General features: G+C 44.3%; 2 gene segments (V, D, J or C); both read left to right on the forward strand.

The window, feature by feature from the left end:
- Positions 1–27,153, forward strand: part of LOC122674684 — a 141,760-nt gene that overhangs the window by 58,029 nt on the left and 56,578 nt on the right.
- Positions 2,400–27,153, forward strand: part of LOC122674685 — a 72,350-nt gene continuing 47,596 nt past the window's right edge. Inside the window, 3 exon segments of the C gene segment in view lie at positions 2,400–2,532; positions 2,663–2,953; positions 16,406–16,413. Coding sequence covers positions 2,484–2,532; positions 2,663–2,953; positions 16,406–16,413 — 348 coding nt within the window.

A 27,153-nucleotide genomic window follows, 5' to 3' on the forward strand; every position in this document is an offset into this window, starting at 1 on the left:
TAAACAACTGAAAAACAACAAATGTGGGGACATGGAAGTTCATTATATGATTACATCTACTTGGCAAAGGTTAGAAATTTTCATAATCAAAAGAAAAAACATTAAAAAGAAGGCTTTCCCAATGTGAGATGAAGCAGGATTGACTTACGGGATGCCATGATATATCCACGGATTGGGTGGAGCCAGGACAAGCTCAAACAGCAAACACCATTTGCTTATTATGTCACAAAGGGCTTCAGATCATTGTAGCTTAACTATGGTATTATTTGCAGTATGTTGCCTTGAAATACTGAACACTTGCCTCTTAAAATCAGGAACAATTTATGTTATGCTGAAATTCTCTCTTGAAGAAACCATTTACAGTTATTCTCTTTGACAAAGGAGGCAAGGATATACAATGGAAAAAAGACAACCTCTTTAACAAGTGGTGCTGGGAAAACTGGTCAACCACTTGTAAAAGAATGAAACTAGAACACTTTCTAACACCATACACAAAAATAAACTCAAAATGGATTAAAGATCTAAATGTAAGACCAGAAACTATAAAACTCCTAGAGGCGAACATAGGCAAAACACTCTCCGACATAAATCACAGCAAGATCCTCTATGACCCACCTCCCAGAATATTGGAAATAAAAGCAAAACTAAACAAATGGGACCTAATGAAACTTAAAAGCTTTTGCACTACAAAGGAAACTATTAGTAAGGTGAAAAGACAGCCCTCAGATTGGGGGAAATAATAGCAAATGAAGAAACAGACAAAGGATTAATCTCAAAAATATACAAGCAACTCCTGAAGCTCAATTCCAGAAAAATAAAAGACCCAATAAAAAAATGGGCCAAAGAACTAAACAGACACTTCTCCAAAGAAGACACACAGATGGCTAACAAACACATGAAAAGATGCTCAACATCACTCATTATCAGAGAAATGCAAATCAAAACCACAATGAGGTACCATTACACGCCAGTCAGGATGGCTGCTATCCAAAAGTCTACAAGCAATAAATGCTGGAGAGGCTGTGGAGAAAAGGGAACCCTCTTACACTGTTGGTGGGAATGCAAACTAGTACAGCCACTATGGAAAACAGTGTGGAGATTCCTTAAAAAACTGGAAATAGAACTGCCATATGACCCAGCACTCCCACTTCTGGGCATACACACTGAGGAAACCAGATCTGAAAGAGACACGTGCACCCCAATGTTCATTGCAGCACTGTTTATAATAGCCAGGACATGGAAGCAACCTAGATGCCCATCAGCAGATGAATGGATAAGGAAGCTGTGGTACATATACACCATGGAATATTACTCAGCCATTAAAAAGAATGCATTTGAATCAGTTCTAATGAGATGGATGAAACTGGAGCCCATTATACAGAGTGAAGTAAGCCAGAAAGATAAAGAACATTACAGCATACTAACACATATATATGGAATTTAGAAAGATGGTAGCGATAACCCTATATGCAAAACAGAAAAAGAGACACAGAAGTACAGAACAAACTTTTGAACTCTGTGGGAGAAGGTGAGGGTGGGATGTTTCGAAAGAACAGCATGTATATTATCTATGGTGAAACAGATCACCAGCCCAGGTGGGATGCATGAGACAAGTGCTCGGGCCTGGTGCACTGGGAAGACCCAGAGGAATCGGGTGGAGAGGGAGGTGGGAGGGGGGGATCAGGATGGGGAATACGTGTAACTCTATGGTTGATTCATATCAATGTATGACAAAACCCACTGAAATGTTGTGAAGTAATTAGCCTCCAACTAATAAAAAAAAAAAAAGTTATTCAAAATATGAGTGAAGATGTTAACATTTCTTTGAAATCTATGCCCATATTAAGTGAATATATTCCTGCCATGCGCCAATACTTTCAGTAAAGACATGCACCTTGAAAACATTGACCAGAAAAGCATCAGCCATTTAAAGAACTGGCAATTTGAAACAAAGTTATCATGTTGCCCTTCTTTTAAAACAATTCTCAAACTTCACAGTGCATATATTCAAGTTGCAAAACTCATCTAGACCTGAGTTAGAAAAAAGGAAATGCAGAAAAATAGAAAAGTTACACACACTTCCAATGAGACTAGACTCCTTTTGTTTGAGAGGATTCTGAATGTTCTCCATTGCCTAGCCAACTGGGAGGATGACACTTCCTTGAATGACTGAAATAGATAAGGTCTGAGAAGGAGAGACATTGCTCTCTGAGAGATGGCAGAGAAGAGGAAGGAGTAAAAATTTCAGCACCTGCTGATATGATATACAATAAGCCAAAGCACCACCTAAGGAGTAAGGGAGTGAAGAAGGTTAGGCCCTTGGGGGATGTGACGTGAAAGGGTGTGGCTGCATCTTTCTCTGAAACTTGCTAAGTTGGGAGGGACAATGACATCGCTGACAGAATCCTGACAATTTCCTATTTCCATGCCCTGTTCCCCCAACACTCAAAGCTGAGACCATCTTCCTCCTGCCTCTCCCCACCATGGGCTCCACGCTCCTCTGCTGTGTGGTCTTTTGTCTCCTGGGAACAGGTGAGTTTGGGAAACATGGGAAACCCTTGCCTTAAATTTCCCGGGTCATGGCTGAAGCTTCTCCCTTGAGATTGTGGCAAGGGGCCCCTTCCTAGGCTCTGTCTCTAGTTTCTCTCTTGTGTCCCCACAGGCTCCATGGATACCGGTGTTACCCAGACCCCAAGAAATAGGATCGCAAACACAGGAAAGAGCATTGTACTGGAATGTTCTCAGACTAAGGACCATGAGTCTATGTACTGGTATCGACAAGACCCAGGACAGGGGCTCCGGCTGATCTACTCCTCCTACGATATCAATGGTATTAACAAAGGAGATGTCTCTGATGGGTACAATGTGTCTCGTAAGGAGAAGGCAAAATTCTCCCTCTACCTAGAGCCTGCTACCCCCAGCCAGACGGCCATCTACTTCTGTGCTAGCAATATTTGCACAGTGCTTCCTGGCCACCTGCTCTCTACACAGAAAGACAGCTGTGTTTGCATGGAAGAGTGCACAGACTTCCTCAATGTGGGCTGTGGGTTCCTTAGAGGTTGTTTCGATGCTGTGTGAGCCTCAGTCTGAACTTAGGTCCGCCTTGGGTCAGGGTCCCCAGGCCATGGGGTGACTCCTAAACCACGGACTAGACTGATCCTACCTCCCCTGCCTACTGAACCTCTTTTTTTTTTTTTTCTAGTGATAGTGGCTAGCCCAATACTGTCCTCCTGGGAGAATGAGCCTGAGCATTTGGGAACACCATCATGATTTTTAATGAAAGCGTTTCTTATTAGCTTACCCACATTGTGACTTTTAATGGTCCTTTGGTGTCTGTCTCCACCCACCTTGCAATATCCTCATCCACTCTGTTAAAGCTGACAGCCCCTTTATCCCGCCAGCCCTTTCTCATCCCTTTCTTTCCAAGCCTACTCTTTAGGTCTGCAGTTGGTTGCCTTTATACCAAGAACAAACTGACTAACTTGTTTTCTAAAACTTAATTCTAAATAAATTTAATCACCATTAAGTCTGACTCAGAAGATGAAGTTAAAGTAACTGGAGAATGTGATCTATAAAAGTTATCTTTCACCTACTGCCTGATACATGGATCTCTGCTGAGATCAATCTCAACCTGCAGGAGCAAATAGACTCACTTCATTTTCTGAATTTACTGAATTCCAAAATACTTGCCTGCTGTCCAGCATGGAGCCAAAGCTAGGAGCTTGGAGACTGCCCTTTCTCTCAGGACACTGGGAAAAACTCTGACTGCCCTGCGGGGAGGATCCTACTTGGAGCCAGTGAACTCTAGACACAAAAGTGCTTAATCAAAGGCTGCTAAGTATGATGCAAAAGTCTGCCTGAGAATCAGGTCAAAGCCTTCCTCGAGGGCTTTGTCTTCTTAACTCATATACCTCGATTATTTCCACGGAAGAATCCACAGGACCTGATAACAGTTCAGACACAAAGAGCCCAGTTTCTTTTATTTTCTACCTGTTCTAATTGGGGGAAAAGTCATAGTTCTTTGTCTCATTCTCCTTTATGAGTTCTATCTCATCTGCTATCCCTTTAAAAAATACATCAGTTTTCTGTGGACTTTTGTTCTCAGCTTTTCTATGCATACTTCTTCAGCAGTCTCATCTGTAATAATAATTTATCTTTATTTCATAAACTGTTCAATTTGTCTACTGAACATTTTAGTAGTAGATTTTCCTAGACTTTTCTTCTGCCTTCTTTTTTCCTCAGTATAAATATTCATCCTTAACCTTCCTGTGGTGCAGGGGTAAAGAATCTGCCTGCAATGCAGAAGACCCAGGTTCAATCCCTGGGACAGGAAGATGCCTTGGAGAAAGGAATGGCTACCCACTCCAGTATTCTTGCCTTTAGAATTCCATGAACAGAGAGAAGAGCCTGGCAGACTACAGTCCTTGGGGTCTCAAAGGGTTGTACACGACTGGGTGACTAGTACTGAACCTTCCCATCCATGATCATGACAATTTCCTTCATAAGTTCCTAACTGGTAAATCCAACCTTCTACTGGTCACTTCCAACTGGATGCTCCACAATTCAAAATCAAGTAATTTATTGCTGAATTGGTTGCCTTTCCACCCCTACCTGTATCCATTCTGGCCCATGTATGGTATTTCTGTGTCAGTGATTGGAACAGTGCCTCTGAGTTCCTCTTTTCCATTAGTCCTCACATTCCTTTGCTTGATAAATCTATTACTTCTATATGGCACATTGTCATAGATTTGGTTTCCTGGAAAATGGACATTGCAGGGGGCATTAATGTTCAGGAAAGTTATTAGCAAGTGACTTATGAGCCACATGGATGGAAGGAAGAAGAGGAAGTGGGGCTGCCTTGCAGCTTCAACAAAAGCCTAAGCTACATCCCCAGGGGGCTGAGAAGTTGGGTGGCCCTAGAACCATCCAAAATTGAGGTGAGGGGCCCAGGTCTTATGCTCATTTCCACTGCAGCCATGTCACTGGAATGGTGGACCTGAGAAAAGGCATGCCCTTGGGGGAAGAGATGCCTCTGGAGCCAAGACAATCCACAAGGAGGGCGTTCAGCCAGCAGTGCTCCTACACATGGGGGAGAAAGTCCTTCGTGCCTGAAGGGGGAGACCATCAGTCTCTGATACACACGTTTACCAGATTCAGCTGCTCCTTTCCTCCCCCGTTGCTTCTATTTCATGCAGGCCCTCATCACCTATGACCGAGGAGAAATGCATTGCCCTTCTCACCCCACCGCACCACCACCCCACCCCGCCACCCCCAGCCTCTTCCTGTATCTGCTTTTCTTCCATCTTGGACATTCCCATCAGCCTGATAGAGTCTCTCATTCTTTATTTGGCACACAAAGCCCTATATATATGAGTCTCTATCTAAAAATATAGCCAAGTCTTCCAAATCCATGCCAGCACTTATAGTCTAGTTCTACTGAAGGTTTTGTGTTTCCCTGAACAGGCCAAGCTGAATTGCACAGCTAATGGCAACCCACTCTAGTACTCTTGCCTGGAAAATCCCAAGGAGCCTGGTAGGCTACAGTCCACAGGATTGCAAAGAGTCGGACATGACTGAGCGACTACACACACACACACACACACACACACACACACACACCTTTGCCAATACCCTCTCCTGTGTCTGAAATGGGTGATTACTTCTTGACCGCTGGGCTCACTCCTGAACATCCTTTCATTCCGAGCTCAGATACTAGCTTAGACATAGAGGCTCTCCTGACTCCTACAGCGAAGTCTCAGCTCCTATCTATTTCAAAACCACCATAGTCAGTGTATTCTTTCGTCATTCTTTCTATACTCACTCTTCCCAAGACACTATATTCTTTCATTTCAGAGCAATGTCCCTCCAGTTATGTATTCCTAGACTGTACAATGTTTGACTTAATGAAGAAACGATAAAAGAAAAGGAGGGAGGGAGGCAGGGAAGGAAAATAAATTCAAATATGTCTCAAGAAGTTCTTCATGATTTTCTTCCAGGTAACATGTCTTCTAAGTTCTGGAGCATGTGTATTTAAGTCCTCCGCATTCCCTGACCTACCAGTCCTTTTAAGCAGAATTATATAAGAAGACAAAGAAGAGTGGAAGAAGCTGAGAGAGGCTGGACCAAAAATGTATAGAGATGTATGTAGCGATTATGGCTGATGATTCCTGTATCCTCAAGCATTGACGTTTAGAAATTCTCGGCAGTTGCTCCAGAGACCTCCCTGGCTGTGTGCTCATTGTTCAGTGGTGTCCAACTCTGCGACCTCATGGGTTGTAGCCTGCCAGGTTCTCTGTCCCTGGAATTTTTCAGGCAGGAATACTGGAGTGGGTTTCCGTTTCCTACCCTAGGGGATCTTCCCGACCCAGGAATTAAACCCACATCTCTTGCATCTCTTGCGTTGGCGGGCAGATTCTTTACTGCTGAGCCACCTGGGAAGCCCCAGAAACTTCCTTAGCTATACCAGAAAGGCAAGTCATTCATGAGCTATTCTTGAACTGGGAAACAATGGGTAGATGTTTTATCTCTGCCTTCAAACATCCCTTCATTTGAGGACCTGAGCTTATCTACTCCCAACCCAACTTCTACCCCTGTCTTTCTTCCCTCTTTCTTTAATCACTTCTACTGTGAGATACATATTTTACATCCAGTCACTGCTGAGAACTTTTACCAACTCATCACTTATCCAAAAACCTTCTCACACTTGGAACAACCAAAAGTCTCTGTCCTTCCTGTTTCTTTAAAATTCATCAGAAAGAATCCTCCCAAATCACTAAGTATCTGTTCACCAGTTCCACCTTATTTTCGGCAGGTGGCAGTAAAATTTCATTTATTTTTCTCTTGCTGGCTACTCTCTAAGTAAGATCAACTTCAAAGTAAAAGCAAAGGCTAAATGTCACTAATGATTTGAATGATAACCCTTGTCTTAGAGGAGCCCCTAATGGAATAAGAGTATTTCAGGGTTTGGTCAGTCTTAATTATTATATTTCTTCAGGATATATGAGAGAGCCAGAGTGAGCAGGAGCCTATACATGTTCCATACAATAAGTGAAGACTGAAGAGATGATCCTCAAATTGTTGTTGTTGTTTAGTCTCTAAGTCGTGTCTGACTCTCTTGCGACCCACTGTAGTCTGCCAGGCGCCTCTATCCATGGGATTTCCCAGGCAAGAATGCTAGAGTGGGTTGCCATTCCCTTCTCCAGGGGATCATCTCAGCCCAGGGATCGAACCCATGTCTCTTGCATTGGTGGGAGGATTCTTTACCACTAAGCCACCTGGGGAGCCCTGATCCTCAAATAATGAATCCATAATAGTCAAAATCCAAAACCCCAGACCAGCAGCCTCTATGCAAGAATTTTATTGAATGTCAGCTGTGTATTCTAGTGAACTGGGGCAAAGGAAACAGGAAAAGAGGGGAAAGATCCTGGGATTAACTTCTGTCACTCACAATGAAAGCTAAAATTTTTTCCTGAGATGAAACGAAGAAAAGAGAGGAAAGAGGGGAGTGGTTTAGAAGCTGTTTACTGCAGCAGCACCCAGAAATTTTTAGCCAACTTTACCAAAGTCTGTACTGGAAAAACACTGTGGGTCTCAGTTTTCTGTTCTGGTGCAATTGACGATGTAGTTAAAAGAAAGATGAACCTAATATCATGAAACCTAAGTTGAGAAAGTGGATGAAATCTGAGCACCAAGTAGTAAGAAATGAGAAAGAGAACAACATGTGGTTATCACACAATAATAACAACATATTTTCTGAGAACTCAGTGATGGCCAGTTACTGTTTTAAATGCTTCATGCGTATTGCCTCAATTAATCCTCACAACATGCTCTCCTGCATCATGTTTGACTGAGCCACTCTGTTCCCTGAATGTTCTTCTCTCTGTTTTGTAGACTTCTGACCAATTCATCCTTCCAAACTCATCTCAAACATCACTTCCTTTTCTAACCTCCCTAATTAGACAAAATCCTCCTATTATAAGCTTTCAGAGCTTTGGTGTCATCTTCATAGTTGGTAAAACAGGTGTGATTTAATGTTTCATAAAAGAGTTAGAGACTTAAGATAAGCCAAGCAGCTAGCCTGTTGTGGACGAGAGAAGTGAACAAAAATATCAGTCTTCTGATGGGTAGGGAATATACATGACACCACGCTATCAACAGGATGTGGGGCCCAGAAATGCAGCCAACATTGTCATCACAGTCTTGATGACTTCACCAGTTGCCCATGCCACCTCCCCAGACCTGGGAGACACTCTCCTGGCCCTGACTGTGGCATGGCTGTCAGGCTCCTCTGCTGTGTGGCCCTCTACCTGTTGGGTGCAGGTAAGTCATAGACACAGAATTCTCTAAAGTCAAAAAGGAACATTTTTCTCTGTGCTAGGTTTGCTTCCGGCTTCAGCGTTAAGGCCCATCTTGGACTCTGTGACCAATGTTTTTGTCTTTTTCTCTTAGGCTTCCTGGATGCTGATGTTCATCAGACCCCAAGACACTGTGTCATAGGGACGGGAAAGAAGATTACTCTAGAATGTTCTCAAACAATGGGCCATGACAATATGTACTGGTATCAGCAAGACCCAGGAATGGAACTGCAGCTGATCCATTATTCATACGGGGTTAATACCACGGAGAAAGGAGAGCGCCCTTCTAGGTCGACGGTCTCCAGAATAAGCAAAGAGCATTTTCCCCTGACGCTAGAGACCGCCAGCTCCTCACAGACATCTAGCTACTTCTGCGCCAGCAGTGACTACACAGCATGACTCAGGCTCCCACAGACTGCACAAAAAGGTAGTCACAGGAGCAAAGAAGTCCCACCGGCTTAAACCTCACCTCAAACTACAGAAGCTACTGCAGATCTCCCAGACGCCTCAGCCCTGAGGGGCCTGTGTGGCCTGAGCAACAGTCTGGCCAGAAAGCGATCCCTGAGTCCGTGTCTCCCAAGCTGGGGAAGGACCCAGTCAGTCAGGACTGACCCCCGCCCTGCCTCTGACTACACTGCCCAGTGAAACTTGAATAAATTGTGTCCCTCAAGATAAGCGGGATATTAACTTGATAGTTGCCTAATAGACATCTGCAGGGGAGCCTTTGCTAGCTAAGAAACAGGAAGTGTTTTCCTTTGGCTTCTTCCACAGTCTCTCTCTGGAAACAGGAAGTGTTTTCTTTTGGCTTCTTCCACAGACAGTCTCTCTCTGGCTAACGGTTCCTTCCTCACATTAGACGTGTTTCTTCACACACAGCGACTCAAAGTCCTATCCCTCCCCCACCTCAGCCCCCTTTCTCACAACTTCAGGTCTCCTTCTATGATTTTGAGCTTGAAACAATAGAAGGATCTGAACTGATTATTTTCACTACTCTGTGTGCGCAGGCGCTCAGTCATATCCAGCGCTTTGCGGCCCCGTGGACTGTAGCCCGCCAAGCTCCTCTGTCCATGGGATTTCCCAGGCAAGGATACTGGAGTGGGTTGCCATTTCCTCCTCCAGTGGATCTTCCCAACCCAGGGATCGAACCCACGTCTCTGACATCTCTTGCACTGACAGGAGGATTCTTTACCACTGAGCCACCTGGAAAGCCTGCCTCTACCTCTAATTTAATGGAATTTTAACAAAATCGACATGAGGCATAAGGAACAGAAATGGTGCCTACAATGAAAACCCTCCAACGTCTTCAATTTATTCAGCCCTGGATTTCTTCGGAGATCACCTTGACCACTGGGAAGCCATTTCACAGGTCAATGCTTCTTCTTACTTGGATGCAACAAATCCAAGGGATGTTGATTTTTATCCGCATGGGACCAGACCTGGGCCCTTGAATAGATCTGTTGTTACTCAGGCAGTGGACAAAAATGCAGTTGTCAGTGACAGATAAATGAAATCATCACATTCTATCAAGTCTAAGAGGTTTTTCACTCCTTTTTGAAGCAGTAGGGGAGGAGGGTGTGGCCTCTGGCCAGGAAGCAGATGAAACAGTGTTGGTTTCAGAGACTGAATTCATCCCAGGGGTAAACAGCATTCTTCATCTGACGCTACCATGCGCAACAGGTTCCTCTGCGGTGTTGTCCTTTTGCTTCTCAGAGTAGGTGAGTCCTGATCACAGGTGAGGAACCATGGTCACTGGCTTCCCAGGCTCCAGCTACAAAATGTCTTCTCAGGACCGTAGCACTGGGCTCCCCTCCCCAGCCTGTCCTATCGTCATCCCTGCTTTATCCCCCACAGGCCTTAAGGATGCTGCTGTCACACAGTTCCCAAGGCGCAAGATCTTGGAGACCAAAAAGGAAGTCACTCTACAGTGTTCTCAGAAAATGGGTCACTATGCAATGTACTGGTATCGCCAAGATCCGGGATTTGGACTTCGGCTGATCTATTACTCAACTGGCCGTGACACCATTAAGAAAGGAGATGTCCCTGAGGGGTATGACGTCTCTCGAGATGAGTTGGAACATTTCCCCCTGACTCTGAAGTCCGCCAGCCCCAACCAAACATCTGTATACTTCTGCGCCAGCAGTGAATCCACAGTGTGGTACGGCTGCTTCCTCTTTGCACAAAAAGAGAGGCAGACCGAGGTCCTCAAGATTCCTGACCCCAACTAGAAGTTTTTCAAAGTGAAATCGTTCAGTCTTGTCTTTGCAACCCCATGGACTGTAGCCCACCAGGCTCTCTGTCCATGGGATTTTCCAAGCAAGAGTACCGGAGTGGGTAGCCTGCACCTAAGCCCTGCCTTTACCTTACTAAATTCTTTACTTCCTTCTTACCATTCTTGTCCCTCTAACTCCGTCCCTATTGTAATCAAAACCTTTGTTTCTGCTTGATATTCCACTTGACTACAGGCTCTTAACCCAATGTGAATTTTTTCTAAAATAGACTTCAATTTTCAGATTCAGATGTAAGAAAATTTTGATGAAATTGAATTCTGTTCAATTAATGAAAAAGAGCCCTCAGATCTGTAAAGATCTTTAAAGATACTTCAGTGAATCTCTCAATGAGTTATCATGTTATGTAGGAAAATAGGTAGGGGATTGAGATGACCTCATACATGGAAGGGCTTCCCAGGTGGCTCAATGGGTAAAGAAACTGGCTGCAATGCAGGAGACAAAGGCAGATTGAGTTCAATCCCTGGGTCAGGAAGATGCCCTGGAGGAGGGCATAGCAACCCTCTCCAGTATTCTTGCCTAGGAAATCCCATGGACAGAGGAGCCTGGTGGGCTACACCCCATGGGGTTGCAAAAAGTCAGACATGGCTGATGCGACTGAGCACACGTGCTTACCAAGACATGGAATGGCCTGAGTATAAGTAAGAGGATCCAGAGGGTAGTGAAAAGTTTTCAGACAATGTGTAGATTTAGGACCACCCAGAGAGAGGAAAAACTTACTTTGTGTGTGAGGGAAAGGAGTACGAAGTGAAAAAGAACATGAAATATATTTGTCTTCAGGGATTATTAAGGAGCAGAACTTTAAATTTACTGTGTAGTTCCCCAAAGAAGTGTGTTTTGTGATAAGCAACTGTCCATGTCCTAGTCCTTGAAACATGTGAATATGTTACCTTACATGAGAAAAGAGAATTAGATTTGTAGATGCGGCTAAATTTGCTAATCAGTTGACCTCAAGATAGCGAGTCGCCTGAATCATCCTGTAGACCCAATTAGACATATAGGCCCTTAAAAGCCCCTGGCGTCCATGTACTTTGAGGAGGGTTCCATCTACTCTTACTGGCTTTGAAGATGGAGGAAGGGGTCCAAGGGACGTGAGTGTCTCTAGGAATTGAAAAAGACAAACAAATTCTCCTCTAGAGCTCCGGGAAAGACACAAAGCCCTGCATACTTTGATTTCAACCTAATGAGACCCATGTCAAACTTCTAACCTGTGGTATGATAGTTAATTTGTGTTCTTTTAAGCCACTGAGTTCGGATAATTTTTTAACAGCGAAGAGCAAAACCTGACTCCACGTTGGGTCTCCTTCTTTGACTTAAACCTTTGCTTTTTGTTGCTCTTATTATAATCATACATAATGGCCTGACTCTGGGAACCCTGCCCTTCTGCCTGAATGTTAAACAAGTGGCTTCGTTCAGCTCACTGAACAAAGAGACAATCTGATTCTGCCCACAGGGCTTCCCAGTGGCGCTAGTGGTAAAGAACTCACCTGCCAATGCAGGAGACATAAAGAAACGCGGGTTCAATCCCTGGTTGGGAGGATCCCCTGGAATAGGAAATGGCTACCCACTTCAGTATTCTTGCCTAGAAAAGCTCATGGACAGAGGAGCATGGAGGGCTACAGACCACAGGGTGGCAAAGAGTCAACACTACTGAAGTGACTTAGCATGCAGCACCTGTGAGTGTGGCTACAGGAAAGCAGAAATTAAGACATCTCCCCCACCCATACTGGCCAAGCCAGGCAAAACTAATGGCCTTTTTACTTTACTTCCTCACCTTCTCCCCTTCTCTGTTCTGTAAAAGAAACTGGCATCCAAACCCTGATAATATGATTTTGGGGGGACCATAGTCTGCCATCTTCTTGGTCTGCTGGCTTTCCAAATAATGTCTCTATTCCTTACCTCAACACCTCATCTCCCGATTTATTGGCAGATCCTGTGGTGAGCAGAGTGAGCTTGGATTTGGTAAACATTTGTTACAGCAGGAATAAAAAGCTAATACAGAGCCCTACTGCTCAGCAGCTACAAGAAGAGGGCTGATGAAGAAAGCTGCTCTGTGAGCAGTCTAAGAGGCAAAGGGCTAAGGATGGGAGCTTGAATCAGATGATGCACTTTTAAAGGAAGATGCTGCCAATTTCAGCTGTTAACAAATTCCATTTCTGCTAATGCCTCATCTCCGCAGGTTCAGGATTAGAGTGTATGTATATATATGGCTGATTCACTTTGCTGCACAGCAGAAAGTAACATACATTTTAAAGCAACTATACTCCAATAAAAATTTATTTAAAAAAGAAAACTCCATAGAAATATTTCTCACTAGGTTTTTGAAGGTTAATCATATAGTATAGGAAAATATGCAAGATAGAGTGACTTCCTCAGAATCGAAAATAGCTTAAGCAGAAGTCAAATAGGATTTAAAGGGTGGTGAAAATTCTGTAGTCTGTTTCTATGTGCAAGATCATCCAGAGGTTAAAAAAAAAAATGCTGTGTATTTAAAGGGACAAATGTGTTCTACTTGCAGGGATTTTAAACAGCTATTTCCTCAGTTAGGTAGAGGCAAGCATGATTATTATTGTCAGGAGATTGTCAGCCAGGAGGAGGATGAGAGATGCAGCAGAGTTTACTAAGCAGAGCCTCAGAGAGGAGGCTGAGAGCAATTACTGAAGAGGCTCAGGGAAAGACAGAAAGAGATGGACAGTGCTGAGTAAAAGGTGTTACATTAAAGTGCAAAAGATGGAGGGGCCATTTCAGAGCTCCTGGACATCTCGAGGATTCTGTTTTCTTCTCACTCCCTTTGTTAGGGACACAGGAGCCTGGCCCATACTGGGGAACCCCAAAAGTCTTGAATGTGTTGGCCTTGGGAAGGAGCAAACAGAAGGAAGATCTGAGAAGGAAGGGTGAGGAGGTATAGGAACTGGTTCCTAGTACAAGGATATGGGGACTCAGGTCAACAGCATCACTTCAGTGTCCTGCTTGATGATGAGAAAGAAGAAATCAAAGCAGCTTCACAGTCAATAGGATAGGGATGGGGGAAGAAGCATGCATCTGAGAGTGAATTAGCTCATGACTCGGTAGGAATATAGAAGCAGCTGCCTCCTAAATATTGGGTTAATCTAACATAGGAAGTGCTTGGGATAAACTGTAAATCTTTGAGTTGTAATTATCCACCTCTATGGTGTTGAATGGAGAAGGAAATGGCAACCCACCCCAGAACTCTTGCCTGGAAAATCCCATGGATGGAGGAGCCTGGTAGGCTACAGTCCATGGGGTCGCAAAGAGTCGGACAAGACTGAGTAACTTCACTCACTCATGGTGTTGCAAGTACCATGGAATTTGGAAAATCCAATGGATAAAAGTATATATACATCGTGAGTTTATCTTTGTGAATGTAGACAAACTGAAAGATTTAGAAAGATGCAATTTGGGATGATAAGGTTTACTGAGTAATACAAAATTATTTACTTGAGGCAGGTTCATGAGAATTAAAAACTACTTTTTCTCCCCACTTCGAGAACACTTGTACGCATAGCTAAGATATGGAGGGCTTCCTAGGACTGAAGTAGAGCCAGTTTTGCTCCCCACCATCTTTTCCAAAAAGAAATGGCACAGGGCTGGTGGTCCAGGGGTTAAGAATTCACCTTGCTATGCAGGGGACACTGGTTTGGTCCCTTGTCTGGGAAGATCCCACGTGGCGCGGGGCGATTAAGCCCGTGGACCGCAACTACTGAAGCCCGTGTGCCCCTAGAGCCGGTGCTCCACAACGAGAGAAGCCACCGCAATGAGAAGCCTGAGCACTGCAACAAAGGCCCAGTGCAGCCAAAAATAATCTTTTTTTTTTTTAAGGAATGGCACAGAAATAGAAAAAGAAAGAAGACTCCTCCATAGAGCAGAGTTAATGTCATGACACCAGCTGCATCGCCCTTATTTGTATGGAATAGGGACTGTTGGCCCTGAATTCCCTCCACCGTGAAGGGGACTGGGAGCAAGAAAGCCATCTCTGAAGTTTGAGATGAGGACCCGTTTCTTGCCTGGAGATGACAGCGATTCAGCAAAGCTCTAGCTGTGGCTGAAGCAATTAGGAGGATGGGGCAGTGTCTTTCCTTCTCCTCCTCCTGCCCAAGAATGCCTTGGTTCCAGCAAAGCTCAAGAAAACCTCAAAGGTGTTCAATGCGGGGAAATATTCTCAGCAATCCCAGGAAAGTCACCTCAATGCAGGAAGGACATTGTGTCCTGGAAAAGGACACGATATGTGAGTGGCTGGAGGAGCAAAGAAGATGCTGTGACACCCCAGTTATAAGCAGAGCTTCCCATGACTGCGATCTGGAGCAGAAAACACAGCCTGGCTACAAGGCAATATCCAGCGACAGAACCCTCCCATGTGGAGCCCCATCTGGAGACCACCAGCCAGGAAAACCAGACCCCTCAAGCAGCAAAGAAACTGAACTGGCTGGTAAAAGGAAGAGGTTATCGAAGAAGGCTCAAAGGTTATCGAAGAAGGTTATCGAAGAGGTTATCTCTTATCTGCCTTTCACAGCTCCTGTAAGAGGAGAGAAAAGAGGAGAAGGAAGAAAGATCCATCTAATACCAGCCTTGAGAAAAGAAGTTACTTACATTGTTGCTGTTATTCAATCATTCAATCATGTCCAACTCTTTGTCACCACGTGGACTGCAGCACGCCAGGCTTCCCTGTCCTTCACGACCTCCCGCAATTTGCCCAAACTCATGTCCGTTGAGTCAATGATGCCAACTTACACTGGCTACTACTAAATTTAATCTGCTAACGAGAAAAGAGCCCTAAGTCTAGGATCCTGAATGGAATACAGATTGATAAAATAACCCATGAAGTGGATTTGGCTAAGTTTTTACACAGGAGACACTTTCAAAAGATTGTGGATAAAAAATATACCAGTGGATAGTCAAAGATAGGAATAATCTTGGATTTTTTTCTACAGAGTAGAAATGAGAACTTCTGAGGTAGAAAAACTGTTGCATTGATGATAGTGGAAATTTCATGTTCTCACATTTCTAAGTGATGATAAAATATGTTATACCAATTTTCATGATAAAGATATAAAAATACAGAAATAGTTTTCAACTTTGACAAGAGTATGCTAATAAAAAGATGTCAGATGGATAGAAACCAGCAGTCTCAGAGGAGGGCAAGGAAAATGCCAATGACTGCAAGCCTTGCCAGTCCACATTGGCCAGGACCGATCACCTGTGTTACCCTTCAGCCCTCTAAGGAAATGGGAGTGGCTACTCTCCTGAAAATGAGGGTCAAGTAGCTACAGAGAGACATTACAGAAACCAACTAGGGCCCCAGGGCAGGCAGAGCCTGAGTGACGCTGCCATGGGCCCCCGGCTCCTGGGCTGTGTCCTGTTTTGTCTCCTGGGAGCAGGTGAGTCCCAGAACGCGTGGGCAAGCCTTGGCTGTAGCGTGCCAGTTTTAGCTCGTCCTTCTCCGAAGATTGCAGCACCAGGTGCCTCCTCAGCTTTCTCTTGCTCTATCTCCTTCCTCCACAGGCTCCCTGGAAGCCGATGTGATCCAGAGCCCAAGATACCGCATCACAGAGACCAAAAAGAGGGTGACATTGACTTGTTCTCAGAATATGAACCACGAAGCGATGTACTGGTATCGACAAGACCCAGGGCTGGGTCCAAGGCTGATCTACTTTTCAAGGAACATTGGGAATGTTCAAAAGGGAGATATCCCTGATGGATACACTGTCTCTCGAGAAGAGACACCAAACTTCCCCCTGACCTTGGAGTTGGCCAGCACCAGCCAGGCCTCCTTGTACTTCTGTGCCAGCAGTAAATCCACAGCGTGACACAGCCAGCTGCTCTCTGCACAAAAAGGGCAGCCGCAAGAGAGAGCAGGCTCCTCCCTTGGGAGGCCCCACCCAGCCAGGAAGACAAACTTCCCCACCATCAGAGACCCCAGGAGTCCTCCCCTGCCTCCCGAGCTTTGGGGAATCTGAGCAAGGCAGCCCCTTGGCAACGTGTCCCCCTCTTACTTCTGGTACCCATGAGCTTTTCAAAGTACAGGCAGGACATGCTCCCTGTGTGAAGTCTAGCACCAAGGGTAAAGAATTTCTCTCCTAGAAAAGGAATTTTATGCATACTGCAATCCTTCCTCCTCGCTGAGCTTCACTGTAGCCCAAACTGAAGATTTCATTTTCAGCCCAATCACTCAACCAAATTTCAATCCCACCTTCTAGGACCTATTCCTGGAGGTTTTGACGCTTGGGGAGAACAGCACATCTAAGTTGTTAACTAAATCTAATATCTCTCTCATTTCCCTCATCTCTGCAAGTGGTCCGCCATCCAGGCAAACGCACAAGCCAGAGATGTAGGAGTCATTCTCACCATCTCAGACATACTCTCCCTCCATACTTAATCCACCACCATCACCTGCATGCTTCTCAGTATTAAATACCTTGCAAATTTTACTAATTTTTCTAATCTCATTGATAACACTGTGATCTGATATGTGGTCTCCCACCACCTTCCACTCCTTGCCCCCACCCACAAACCACTCTGGAGCCTAAAACCCATCAGTGTCTTTCATTTACTTAAAGTTGCAAGTTTATGGTGGTTCACAAGCTTCTCAACACCCTCCAAGATGCAGCCTTTGCACCTGTCTTCCTTCCTAATTGGGCTTCCAAGGTGGCACTCATGGTAAAGAACCCACCTGCCAATGCAGGAGACATAAGAGATGCAGGTTTGATCCTGGGGTTAGGAAGATTCCCTGGAGGAAGGCATGGCAACCCACTCCAGTATTTTTGCCCGGGGAATCCCATGGACAGAAGAGCCTGGTGGGCTACAGTCCATAGGGTCTCAAAGAGTTGGGCATAACTGAAGTGACTTAGCACGCATGCATGCACTTTCCTAACTGGAGAAGGAAATGGCAACCCACTCCAGTATTCTTGCCTGGGAAACCCCATGGACAGAGGAGCCTGGCAGGCTACCGTTCATGGGGTCACAAGAGTTAGACATGACTGAGGGACTAAACCACCACCCTCCTAAGAGGAATGTCCTCTTTCAGTTACCACAGCTGCTTTCCATTCAAGGAGACAGAGTCCATCTCCCTCAGGTCCCCAAATATGTCCTACGCTGATTCGCTCTTGGATCTTCACCAGTAATGTTCACTCTCCCAGAGCACTCTTCCTCTCCCTCTCTACCTCAACACCTAGCTGGCGATTTCTCTGCATACCAATCCAGAAGTCTTTTCCTCCAGGAAGATTTCCTCAAATCCCTGATGGGATTATTTCCTCTGCTATGTCATCTAGTAAAGTGAAGTCGCTCAGTCGTGTCTGACTCTTTGTGACTCCATGGACTGTAGCCTACTAGGCTCCTCTGTGCATGGAATTTTCCAGGCAAGGGTACTGGAGTGGGTTACCATTTCCTTCTCCAGAGGATCTTCCCAACCCAGGAATCGAACACAGGTCTCCTGAATTGCAGGCAGACACTTTACTGTCTGAGCTACCAGGGTAGCGCTCTAAGGACAGCCTAAACTGTTGTTCTCGGGGTAATTAACACACTTCATTGTTTGCTATTTAAAATTTACATGAATAAAGGCAAAGTCAATGAGAGCAGGAACTGTGCCTATACTGGTTACTCTTTTCCCTGTACTTACCAGAGTGCCTGAAAAGAGTCCTGTTATACACATAAAGGAATTGGCCTTCTTTTCTATCATCTTCCCAATACCTCTCTGACTTGTCCAGGATCTAAGTCCCCTGCAAAGTCCTCTCCCATACCTACCTTGGGGAAATGCCAAGGGTGTCCACCTGCGTATGTAAACAAGATAAATCATGTCCTCTAGTAGTTTTATTCTTCCTCCATTGTAGCCCCCATTTGCTCTGTGCTATATGTCACCTGACAAGGATGTTGCCTCTCTTGGGTACCACTGTATCCATTGGATTCTTTTCTGTTGAGCCCCAAAATACCTGTCAGCCAAGCAGATGCTTCAGCTTTGCAGCTCAATATAGCAGACCCTATTATTGCTCCCAGTGGGATACATCATCATGCCCAGGTAGAGTTTCCTGCCAAGAGGCACCACTATCAATGAAATACAAGAGAAAGCCTTTGGCTCAACCTTTTCTTTATTGGTGCTGAAGGGGCAAGACTACAGATCTGTGTCTTGATCTCCAACGTCTAACTGAGATTTTAGCACAAAGTTTCATTCAATTACATACATTCCAACCATTAAAATAATAATTTTAACTTGAAGCAAGGGAAGGCAGAGGACCTCATCCAAGACACAAATTCAGGCAATAAAACTCAGCTGAGCTTAGAATCTCTCATCTTTTCAAGAACTATGGCTGTAACACTGGGTAAGTTTATCCTGCCAGGCTCTATGCCTACCCTTGCTTCAAGGTGAGTTCTCTCCTGGGAATATTACACGCTGTCATACACAGAGACTTCCAGGGGACCATTCTCTCCTTTTTGCAAGACTTACCCAGGTATTTCTGAACTACAAAATTTGTTGCTCTTTAGGTCCAAGCTGAATTACACCTTTTATTATGGCTGTGCTGTGTTCAGTCATGTCTGTAGTACACCAGGCAAGAATACTGGAGTGGCTTGCCATGTCCTTCTCCAGGGGATCTTCCTCACCCAGGGATTGAACCCACACATCTCCTGCATTGGAGGGGTGTTCTTTACCACAGGCTAATTCTTTACCACAGGTGTCACTTGGGAAGCCCCACTTTTATTATATTCTCAATATAAATAGGATTATACCAATTAAATCAAAGATGTCAGTGGAGACTGACACCCAAAGACTGCTTCCTCTGAAATAGAGTCTATATCCAATAACTTATTCTTAGTTCCTGGAAGTCATCACAAGTTAACCCCATCTCATGAGAGACTCTGAGACAATGAGGTCAATAGACCCCTTTGCACTTATATAGAATCCACAAACCCAGTGCCCTCCATTGTATCAGAGCCTGGAGCTGGCATACCATTATTCTTGATGTAGACCTGCCCTAAGGCACCAGTTTTCTCTTTGTTCCTAGGACCAGGAGAGTTCTGATTTAAACTGTTCCTTAAAGGAATTCAATCTTGGTCTTTCTTATGGAATCTTTTTCTGTTGCCTAACTTCTACCTTGAATAATTGCTCACATGCTAAAGAAATATCTACAAAACTGGGTGGATTTTTAGAGCTAAAACATGCTATGGTCTAGAGGTTTATGTTTCCCCCTCTACCCTGAATTTATGTTGAATTCTAATTGCAAATGTGATGGTGTTGGGGGTGGGGCCTTTCGGAGATGACTACTGTGTGCTTAGTCACTCAGTCGTGTCCGACTCTTTGCAACCCCATGGACTGCAGCCCGCCAGGCTCCTCTGTCCATGGAGATTCTCCAGGCAAGAATACTGGAGTGGTTTGCCATGCCCTCCTCCAGCGGATCTTCCAAACCTAGGGATCGAGCCCAGGTCTCCTGCATTGCAGGTGGATTCTTTAATGACTGAGCCATCAGGGAAGCACAGGGAGATGATTAGGTCAAAAGAATGAAGCCCTCATGGATGGAATTACTGCCCTTATAAAAGAAACCCCAGTGAGCTCCCTAGCCCATCCCCTAACCAAGTTAAGTTACAAGAAGTCTACAACCAGAAAAGACCACCCACCAATAATGCAAGCACCCTGATCTCAGACTTCCAACCTCCAGAACTGTGGGTAATAATTTCTGTTGTTTATAAGCTACCCAGTCTGAAGTTTTGTTAAAGCAGCCAGACTAAGGCAGAATACTACTCATGATTTGTTTTCTTAATTTTTGGTTCACTCACTGTCAATGTCCTTGGTAGACTACTATTTCTGTATTCTTCCATTAAATTGATTTGTTCCAATATTCCATTCTTTTCCTCTCTTGTCATTACTTTATGAACTTTCTCGGAACAACATCATTCAAGTTCATCACTTTAATAAAATTCTCTATTCTAAAAACTATCAAATTCAGTATTCTAGCCAGTTACCTAATTTGAGCTTCAGCCCAACTTATGCAACTTTCTACCTGGTAATGTCACTTGAAATCTCCATTGGTACTTCAGACTCAATTCACCATGTTCTACAAACTTAATCTTTCTGCCAGTCTTGATGAAAACTAATTCATTCAGTCTTGAGTAATCAAGGAGTTTTGAAGGGCAGTCAGAGTGCACAATTTTGTAGCAATCCTTAAAAACTGGTTCCTGCATATAATTGAGTTTTGATGTGCTTCATTTTCTAGAAGAAAACAAAATGTAATTAAAAGTAAATATACTCTAATTGCAAGCAAAAATAAAAAAGAAGAGTATACACATACATAGAATGACCCACAATTATTAATACATGGACACACACACACAGACACACACACATACATGAAATGTTAAATTTTCCCTAGCCATCCAGAATCCAAGTCTCTCTACTTTCAGATGGAGAAGCCACAACTTTCCAGTTTCTTTCTTTGGGACTGACGACATGTTCCTCAAGTATAAGAGGTAGACATGAGATATGTTCTTAGAGACATATGTACAAAAAGTGAAAAGAAATGTATAAGAATAAAAGATGAAAGTATGAAGCAGAAAGCGTATTGCAGACCTGAGTTAAGCTAGACCTTGGTGGCTTGGTGGTAAAGAATCAGCCTGCTAATGCAGAAGATGCAGGTTTGATCCCTGGGCCAGGAAGATCACCTACAGAAGGATATGGCAACCCACTTCAGTATTCTTGCCTGGAAAATCCCTTGGACAGGGGAGCCTGGGCAGACAACAGCCCATGCAGTCACAAAGAGCTGGATATAACTTAGTGACTCAATGACAATGCTGAAGCTAGGAGAACAAAGGCATCTCAATGTTTAGACTAAATAAAGGACACTTACAAAGACCACACAATGATTATGCAGCAAAATAGATGGCAGAACAGTGATGTAGATCTGAAGAAAGAATTAAAGAGAAAAGAGATGTGGATTTTATAGTCATTTCCTTTCTTCTGCATCATACTCCTCAATAACAATTGACCTGATCAGGCTCAGGGCGAGGAGAACTTTGGCACACCCCTCACTAAGGGGAATCACTGAAGATGGGAACCTTTGTAAGTGGCGCTTCAGTGGGATGAATATAAACTTACAGATTTAGATAAATTGATAAAAATAATTTTGAGGAGAAGTTTAGAGAGACACTAAGAATGATGAAAAATCCTTCTAAGGATCCAGACTATGGTAATAGTGAGAAAATTCAATTATACACTAGTGAAAAATTGTGATGCTGAAATAATAATGTGTGTAGAGATTTAAGAAGTTTAAGAAGAGACAAAAGATAAGAATACACCACTATAAACCTGCGGAGACAGAGGCCACTAGCTGCTTTTCATTTTGAGTTGACCAGTTGTAGATAAAAATCAGGAGAAGGCAATGGCAACCCACTCAGAATGCTTGCCTGGAAAATCCCATGGACGGAGGAGCCTGGTAGGCTGCAGTTCATGGGGTCGTGAAGAGTCGGACACGACTGAGTGACTTCAGTTTCACTTTTCACTTTCATGCATTGGAGAAGGCAATGGCAACCCACTCCAGTGTTCTTGCCTGGAGAATCCCAGGGACAGGGGAGCCTGGTGGGCTGCCTTCTATGGGGTCGCACAGAGTCGGCCACAACTGAAGTGACTTAGCAACAGCAGCTGCAGATAAAAATCACATTTGGGAGAAGGAAATGGCAACCCACTCCAGTATTCTTGCCTAGAGAATCCTGTGGAGGGAGGAGCGTGGTGGGCTGCTGTCCATAGGGTCACACAGAGTCAGACATGACTGAAGCGACTTAGCACGCATGCATGCATTGGAGGAGGAAATGGGAACCCACTCCAGTGTTCTTGCCTGGGGAATCCCAGGGACAGAGGAGCGTGGTGGGCTGCCGTCTGTGGGGTCGCACAGAGTCGGACATGACTGAATCGACTTAGCAGCAGCAGCCCTTCTTAATTCACCTCCTACTCCCAAATCCTTAATGGCAAAGACTGTCTTGCTCACCTTGGCATTACTAAAAAGACCAGCAAAATGCTTCATACTCAATAAACACTTGTTGGATTGAATTGAGCCACTTTAATAAATTTAGCATGACTCTCCTTCCTTTATTTTCATATGTTCCCTCATTACTTCCTTTTTCCTCCCCACCATCTTACCTTCAAATCTATTTCTGGGATGACCTACCTACACCTTTTGATTTCTCAGGTTGATCATGTTTCTCCTTTGTTTTGGGTTAGGTTGAACTGAAAAACTAGTATGTGTGAACTAGAATAAGCTATGCATTAAATCATACAAGTGGTGTTGAGTGAAAAAAAAAAAAATCACATTTGAAGCTATGCAGAAAATGAGCATGGCTTTTGGTCTTTAGAGAGGGATTCTGAGCATGGGCAACTGGCAGACAACATATCATAGACTGCCTCCCTGGTAGCCAGAGCTAACACAGACATCTCGCCAATGAACTCACCTTCCATGAACACTGGGGCTTCTCTGCTGTGTAGCCATTTGCCTCCTTGGATTAGGTGGTTCGTGGGCACAGGTAGAATGCTCTTGAGCTTGATTTTCCAGACTCCTACATTAAGCCTGTCTCTGGTGATAGTACATTGACTCTCTACTGAGCTCTCTCTCCCAGTACCATCTTTCTTTATCTATCATGTCCATGGGTGCTAATGCCATTAAAGTCCAAGTTTATCAGGTTTCAGGGTCAGGAAAGAACATGACTCTGTGGTGTAACCAAAATATGCACTGTGACCCATATGTAATGATCCAGACAAGAGCCAGGAATAGGGCTGTGTGTGTGTGTAAGTTGCTCAGTCATGTCCAGCTCTTTGCAACACCGTGGACTGTAGCCCGCCAGGCTCTTCTGTTCATGGGGTTCTCCAGGCAAGAATACTGGAGTGGGTTGTCATTTCCTTTTCCAGGGGATCTTCCTGACCCAGGGATCGAACCCATGTCTCTTGTCTCTTAGGTCTGCTGTATTGGCAGGTGGGTTCTTTACCATTCACACCACCTGGGAATGGGGCTACAACTAATATATTGCTCAGCTGGTGCCAAGAGTACCAACAATGGGAGTCTCTAAGCGTTTTATGCCTTTTAAAATAAGGCTGCAAATGAAGAAACAGACAAAGGATTAACCTCAAAAATATACAAGCAACTCCTGCAGCTCAATTCCAGAAAAATAAATGACCCAATCAAAAACTGGGCCAAAGAACTAAACAGACATTCCTCCAAAGAAGACATACAGATGGCTAACAAACACATGAAAAGATGCTCAACATCACTCATTATCAGAGAAATACAATTCAAAACCACAATGAGGTACCATTACACTCCAGTCAGGATGGCTGCTATCCAAAAGTCTACAAGCAATAAATGCTGGAGAGGGTGTGGAGAAAAGGGAACCCTCTTACACTGTTGGTGGGAATGCAAACTAGTACAGCCGCTATGGAAAACAGTGTGGAGATTTCTTAAAAAGCTGGAAATAGAACTGCCATATGACCCAGCACTCCCACTTCTGGGGATACACACTGAGGAAACCAAATCTGAAAGAGACACATGCACCCCAGTGTTCATTGCAGCACTGTTTATAATAGCTAGGACATGGAAGCAACCTAGATGCCCGTCAGCGGATGAATGGATAAAGAAGCTGTGGAACATATACACAATGGAATATTACTCAGCCATTAAAAAGAATTCATTTGAATCAGTTCTAATGAGATGGATGAAACTGGAGCCCATTATACAGAGTGAAGTAAGCCAGAAAGATAAAGATCAATACAGTATACTAACGCATATATATGGAATTTAAAAAGATGGTAATGATAACCCCATATGAAAAACAGAAAAAGAGATACAGATGTATAAAACAGACTTTGGGAATCTGTGGGAGAAGGTGAGGGTGGGATGTTCAGAGAGAACAGCATTGAAACAAGTATACTATCAAGGGTGAAACAGATCACCAGCCCAGGTTGGATGCATGAGACAAGTGCTCAGGGCTGGTGCACTGGGAAGACCCAGAGGGATGGGATGGGGAGGGAGGCGGGAGGGGGGATCAGGATGGGGAACACATGTAAATCCATGGCTGATTCATGTCAATGTATGGCAAAAACCACTACAATATTGTAAAGTAATTAGCCTCCAACTAATAAAAATGAATGGAAAAAAAAAAAAGAATCCGCCTTGCAATGCCATAGATGCAGCTTCAGTCCCTAACCTCGACTACTGAGCCCATGTGCTATAGAGCAAATACTGAGCCTGCAAGCCGCAACGAAAGACCACACATGATCTGTGCCACAACTGAGACTTGACACAGCCAAATAAATATATTTAAAAAAATAATAAAAATAAAATAAAATAAGGCTGAGCATTTCTCAAACTACAGAAGGCATCTCAAACTGCAGATGCCCAGCCCCTCTCAGACGCCTCTACCAGTGGTGACCCCACCACCCTGCACAACCACTTCCTCTCTGCACAGAAAGGAGGTCGCAGGAGAGAGGTGACTCCGCCTTCCCGGGTCCTGCCCTTATGGGGGAAGCTACCAACCACAGAAGCCTCTCTCAACACTCTACCCGGGAGGTATTTGGTGTTCCAGGGCCCCAGTTAGTAGGAGTCCCCTCTACTCCATCACAAACAAACTGCCTTTCCAACTGCAGGTCCTGGTCCCTGGATTTCACTTCCTTGGGGCTCATCACTTTATTCAGTTATTTTATATTTGCTTTTCACCACCTGTCTACCAAGAGAACCTCAAATTGCCCCTGACCTTTCCTCTGCCAGGTCCACCTGGTCCACCTCTCCAGGTCCTGCTCTGCTCTGATCTCATGATGGCCTCCTCCAGTCTCTGACCTTTTACTGAACACAACACGCCTTTTACACATCTTAGTTTTGCAATAGTCCTGGTATGGTAAGTTTTTGTTTGATATAAATCTCCCCGTTTTATGTGATGTACAGATGATGAATTGAAAGGAAGCTCTGTGAGGCACGGGGCATGCCTGCGGTCCATGGCTGTGTTCCCAGCATCTGGCATAGAGCAAGGGTTCAATATATGTCAGTGCAAGGATGCTAAGACGCCTTCCAGAATTCTAGTCAGAATATATGTTTCTTTCCAGCTTTGTTGTTTAGTCAGTGAGTCACGTCCAACTCCTGCCACTCCATGGGCTGTAGCCCTCCAGGCTCCTCTGTCCATGGGGTCTCCTAGGCAAGAATCCTGGAGCGGGTTTCCATTTCCTTCACCAGGGCTCTTTCCAGTGAAGAGCTCCTTTTATAAGCAGCTTAGGCAACAAAACTGATGAGAAAGATTTCCAAGGGATGTTTTTCACTTGATGATGTTATTATTGAGCAGAGACACTGCCGGGTTCTGCTCTGCTGCTGCTAAGTCTCGTCAGTCGTGTCCGACTCTGTGCGACCCCATAGAAGGCAGCCCACCAGGCTCCCCCGTCCCTGGGATTCTCCAGGCAAGAACACTGGAGTGGGTTGCCATTTCCTTCTCCAATGCATGAAAGTGAAAAGTGAAAGTAAAGTCGCTCAGTCGTGTCCAACTCTTCACGACCCCATGGACTGTAGCCTACCAGGCTCCTCCGTCCATGGGATTTTCCAGGCAAGAGTACTGGAGTGGGTCGCCAGTGCCTTTTCCGGGTTTCTGCTCTAGATTCACCTATTTCTGTAAAACCCTCACCATCGCAGGTTCAGGCAGAGCATTTTCTGGTCATGGACTCCACGATCGTCTCCAGCCCCAGAGAAGAGCCGTGGTGATGGGGGTAGGAGGGGAGTTCACCTGGGGAGAGGACTCTCATGAGCCGCTGGGGTCACTGGGCTCAGAGCAGACATGTGCACCCCCTGCCCCGAAACTGCTGCTGTGGGGACAGGAAGGAGATTGGGACAGAGGGACTCTGTGGAAGGAATCTTTTCCTGAGTAGCTCTCGGTTTGGAATTTCTCTCCTTCACAACAAATAATAAAAAGGCCCAGAACCCTTTGCCTTCTGCCATAGCATGGCTAGTCTATTTGTCTGCCAGAGAAATAATATGTTAGCGGGCTCCTCCCTGCTCCCCTAGATAACAATGTTTTCTCTTTAACTGTCATGTAAAAATCACTAATAATCAACATATTCTTGATTTGGTCTTTAGATTTATTAATAAATCAGCAATTGCAAAATAAGACTATATTAATGCCTTTCATTAATATTAATACATATGAATATGTATTAATGACCGTACATGTATAATGAATGCATATCCATGTTTTCATTAATATTAATGCATATAATATTAAAGCATTTAAAATCTTACTCAGATTCAATAAAATATCTCAAGTATGAACCAAAAATTGTATTTGTCAAACAGAAATCTTATACTTCACAGTAAATACTGTTTCACTGTTTAAAATTGTAAACATAAATAATCTGAAATTGCTCACAGAGTATGACTGAAGTGACTCAAATTCTGTTTCTTCATCTTGACAAACATGAGGCATTTTTAAATCTGATGCTTAAGTTAGAACTGGAGGGGCTGGGGCAGAAACTGCCTGAAGGGAGCATGAATGATCCC

This window comes from Cervus elaphus, chromosome 18, assembly GCF_910594005.1.
Source record: "Cervus elaphus chromosome 18, mCerEla1.1, whole genome shotgun sequence".
Classification (NCBI taxonomy): Eukaryota; Metazoa; Chordata; class Mammalia; order Artiodactyla; family Cervidae; genus Cervus; species Cervus elaphus.